At 59.8% G+C, this 4,637-nt stretch overlaps 1 protein-coding gene across 1 annotated transcript; it reads right to left on the reverse strand.

Annotated features, from left to right (window-relative positions):
- Positions 1-1,985: 1,985 nt before the first annotated feature.
- LOC120410937 (GTP-binding protein Rhes-like) lies at positions 1,986-3,708 on the reverse strand. The gene has a single exon (XM_039562008.1). It carries the CDS (start codon positions 3,184-3,186, stop codon positions 2,560-2,562), a length of 627 nt encoding a protein of 208 aa, XP_039417942.1. The 5' UTR covers positions 3,187-3,708; the 3' UTR covers positions 1,986-2,559.
- Between the last annotated feature and the right edge of the window lie 929 nt (positions 3,709-4,637).

A 4,637-nucleotide genomic window follows, 5' to 3' on the forward strand; every position in this document is an offset into this window, starting at 1 on the left:
CACAGCATCCCTGCCCTGCATCCTTACACCACCCCGTCCGCTGCCCCGAGCCCCTGCCCCGCCTGGCCGGGGGAAGCGGGGCTGGGGGCGGCCCCGGGGGGGCCGGGAGCAGGCGGGAGGGGCTGTACAAGGCTGGCAGGCATTGGGCGAGGGGCAATTGGTGCTGGAGAGCTCCGCCAATGGCTCTGTTCTTTGCTGGAGCCCGGCGCTGCCGGGGCAGGAGGTGAGCCCGGGGAGAGGGTCCAGGACCTGTGTCCGAAGCTCCCGCAGCTCCCGCAGCTCCCGCACCTCCCTCTGCAGCTCCTGCGCCTCCAGCATCTCGGTCTCTGCATCTGCAGCATCTCGGTCAGCATCTCATCCACAGAGCAGTGGCTGCTGTACCCCGCAGGTCTTGGGCTGGGGCTGGCTGGGAGTTGGGGTCCTGGAGCCCCCGAGGGTTCCTGCTCTGCCCAGGGAAGGCAGAGATGGGACACAGGGGAGCCTCTCCCCGTGGAAGCTCGTGGGGCTCTGCCAGCCTGAGCCTGGGGAGGCCGCTGGGACCCCTCAGCAGGGGCTGTTTCCAGGCCCTACCAGGGGTCTCACAGGAGGGGGCTGGCAGCCAGTCTTGCCCATCCCAGCTTCCTCCTTCTACCCTGCAGAGGGATTTCCTTCTGCTTTCAGCACAAGGCTGTGAACCAAAGGGCCTGGTGCTCCTGATCCTGCATCACCCAAACCGAACACAAACCCTCCCTGGACGGTGTGGGGCTCTGCAGGGCCAGCTGGTCAGTGAGAGGTGGGGTCATGGAGGCACTGCATGGCTGGGGCTACCCTGGCCAGGGCTGAGTGTGGGCAGGGCTGGCAGGCACAGCCAGCCTGGTGGGCACATCCCTGTGGCTGCACCCATCACACCCAGCCCCGCTGCTGCCCAAAGTGAGCTGTTCATATTCCATTCCCTGCAGGCAGGAGGGAAGGAAAAGCCATTTCACCTGTTTTCTTCCCTTTTTCCCCAGGCAGGGCTCCATCCTGAGCAGCTCTGTGTGTCCCCGAGGCGCTGGCAAGGGACAGCCACACACCCTGGCAGAGCGTCGTGGTGGCAGCACGAGGTACACGGCTGTGAGACAGAGGTGAGGGCAACCTGGGCCACCACAGCAGGTCCTGGTGGCACCTGCCTGTCCCCTCTGCTGCCTGTCCCCCCCTCCACTGCCTGTCCCCAGCCTTATCCCACACCAGACTCCAGGAGGAGGATTTTCCCTGCCTGGAGGTCGCTGTTGTGGCTCCAGTGCCCACGGGAGAGGTGGCAGCAGGGTGCCCCAGCAAGTGATGCCCATGGCAAGGCTGAGCTCTCCCTGCTGGCACCTGCTCCTCTGGGAAGGGGCTGGAACCCCCAGGTGCCTCCCCAGCGGATCAGGGGCCCACCATCCTGTAGGGCTGGGCTTCTGAAAGCTGCAGACCCCAAATTGCCCATCTCCTTTGGGTCTGGATCTGGGGGGTGACTCTTTAATCCATCAGGCTTTAATATCTCTTTGTGTGTGTGTGTGTGTGTGGCTGCTGAGAAGGTTAAGTGCTCATTACAGCCAGGATGGGCTGTGTGAGGAGAGAGTAAATCAGTACAGGGCACGCTCAGCACAGCAAACACAGCCCTTCTGTGCCTCCCCCCGTGCCGTTTATTACCCCTTTTAACATGTTTGTGTTTTTATTTCAGTGGATCAGCTGTCTTTTAATGGCTGCTTGTTATTTCCTGCACTCAGAGGTAAGAGGGTGTTTTATTGTTGGTCTCTGCTGCTTGGTAAAAACTTCAGTGCGGTTAAATTACTAGAAAAATCATAACTCTGAATGTCCTGACACTGCCAGGGGAGGCTGGAGAGCTGGGGAGGCTCCCTCAGTGCCAGGACATTCCACATAAGGCTGGAGCATGGCAGAGGGAAAGCAAAATGCAGTGATAAGAGCATAAAACACTGATATCGGGCACTGCAGCACCTGAAACGCAGGAGAAAGAAACCGAGACATTTTCCAGCTCCGCTTTGCAACAGTTTATTTATTGGGAATGCTTAAAAAAAAACCAAACAAAAAGGGAATAGAGAAAACCAGACTGATGTACAGACCACCCTATCACATGCTCTACACCAGGTCAAACTCAGGACTGCTCGGACACTGGAAGTGCCGTGGGTGCCGGAGCTGTGCCGGGAAGTTGTGGGTGCTGAGGACGAGGTGACACCGGACCCGAATGTGCCCCAGGACAGTGGCACTGGCAGGGTGCCCACATCTGCCAGAGCCCTGGCATTTGTCCCCCGTGCCTGCCAGCCCCCACACAGCGCCCTGGCTGACCCACGGCTGTTCCCCAGGTAAGCCTCCTACTTTTTTGGGAATTCCCCCTCTCCCCACACCCTTCCAGCAACCAGCATCCCTTCCAGCTCCCTCCTCCTTGTCACCTCCAACCCTCTCTGCGCCCGTGGGCTGGGTGGGGAAGAGGAGGGAAGGGCTGGGAGGTAGCAGGGGTAGTTTTGGCTGAGGCAGCGCCTGTCCCCACCCAGCCCACCTGAGTTTCCAGCCGGTGCCTTCCCTGGGGCCCGGGCGGCCGGCTCAGCACATGGAGCAGCTGTTGGTCTTGTTCATGGGCGGCCTGAGCGCCTGCTCCTTGGGCAGCGTCTCCCTCCTCTTGTAGAGCGCGGGGCTGAGCCTGCTGGGCAGGTTCAGCTGCTGCAGCAGCTCCCTGAACACCTCCAGGACGTTCTCGTTGTCCTTGGCCGACGTCTCCACGAAGCGGCTGTTCCAGTCCAGCTCCACCAGCGACAGCGCGTCCTCCACCGGCACCTGCCGCTCGCCGCCGCTCTCCGCCTTGTTGCCGACCACCACGATGGGAGGGAACTTGTCCTCCTTCACCTCCAGGATCTCCTCCCGCAGGCTCTTGACGCTCTCGAAGGACTCGGCGTCATCCACGGCGTAGACCAGGGCGAAGGCGTCGCTGTTCTGGATCGAGAGCTTCCTCATGGCCGGGAAGGAGTAGCTGCCGCTGGTGTCCAGGATTTCCACCTTGACCGTGGCCCCACACACCTCGTACTCCTTGCTGTGCAGCTCCTCCACCGTGCGCCGGTGCTTGGGCTCGAAGGTGTCCATCAGGAAGCGGCGGATGAGCGATGTCTTGCCCACGCCGGCGGCTCCCAGGAAGACCAACCGGACGTGGTTCTTCTCCTTCACCACCAGGGACATGACTGGCACAGAGGGGACAGGATGCTCCGCAGCTGGTGCTCACCCCACAGGTGTCCCTGGGTGGCTGCAGCCCCGGTGTGTCCGTCTGTCCGTCCTCCCCGCACTGACTCAGCGCAGCCCAGGAATGTTGATGCCACCGCTCCGCAAACTTCTCCCTCCTGCTTTGCCGCGGACTCTACAATCCCCAAGTCCAGCTCATTTTTTTATCCTGGTCCCTGTCTGCCATGTGGCACCAAGCTGTCCAATCTCCGTGGGTTGTGGGTGCTGGAGGAGGGGGGGCAGGGAGGGAGGAGAGCGGGGTGCTCCGGGCCAATCCGCAGAGTTCAGCACTGGAAAGCCACTCCAGCCCTGGAGCGCAGCAGCGCTGCATCGCTGCCGGTAGCGCGGGGAGCCGGCGGCACCGGGGCTGCCCAGCACCGCCAGCTCCTCACGGATTACCGGGAGCTGCTTGGCGTGGGCTCGCTGGCAGCGGGGACACTCAGTGACGATCCCCACCCATGGGGTGGCTCGTGGCCAGCGGCTGGAGAGCGGCACCTGCGGCATTCCCTGCGCGTACCCGGGGCTGGGGACTCGCTTGCAGACGGGGTTGCTGCGAATGTGCCCAAGTCTTCAGTGAAGCGATGAAATATTTGGCTGGAGGGGGAGAATAAGCTCTCCTGTCTGTCATAATCTCCTCATTCAGCTGTCAGTTATCCGGTGATTCTTGTGAAATATTTAACCAGAGGGGGAAATAAAATCTCCATGCAGACGATGCACGGCGCTCTCCGGAGCAGATGCCGGGAGCCTTGGGGAGGAACCGGCTGTGACCCAGCAGTGAGGTTGCTCTAGAGGTGCAGGCTGCCCTGTCCAGGTGTGTTTGCTCAGCACTCACCTTCCATGCCATGCTGGAGCTGTCTGAGAAGCTGATTTATGCCAAGTGCAAATACAAAGGGAACTTGCTCAGAAGTTCAAATAAGTTTCTATCCTAAATTTGTGGATCTGGGTTTTCTGGAGCTTTAATGCAGTTGGTTTTCTTTCCATAGCCAAGTACCACTTCCAGCATTAGTTCTGGATGAATTTGTTCTGTTGATTCCAAAACCCTTTTCACTGGAATTATTCCTGCCTTTTAATTCTCCAGTTATTGTTACATTTTAGCCATGTTAGGAGCTTTCCCAGCTAATCTCGTTATCAGGAGAGCCAAGAGATTATATCAGGATGAGCAGAGTCCTGTCCTGGTGTCAGCCTGCCCTGGGAGAAGGGAAAGGTTGGGTCTACAGCAGGACTGACAGTGGGATTGGTGTCCAGTGACCCACAGCATCACCTGGTGATGCACCTTCACTCACCAGCATGAAGCTCTTTCTGGGGACACTTCCTGAGACATGAGGAGATCCCAAAGGCAATGCCAAGGACTGAGCTGTGGGAGCTGGAAGGAGCTGGGGATGCAGAAGATTTGATGGCAGAGCTGTAGGACC

The sequence above is a fragment of the Corvus cornix genome, chromosome 18 (assembly GCF_000738735.6).
Source record: "Corvus cornix cornix isolate S_Up_H32 chromosome 18, ASM73873v5, whole genome shotgun sequence".
NCBI classification, from domain to species: domain Eukaryota; kingdom Metazoa; phylum Chordata; class Aves; order Passeriformes; family Corvidae; genus Corvus; species Corvus cornix.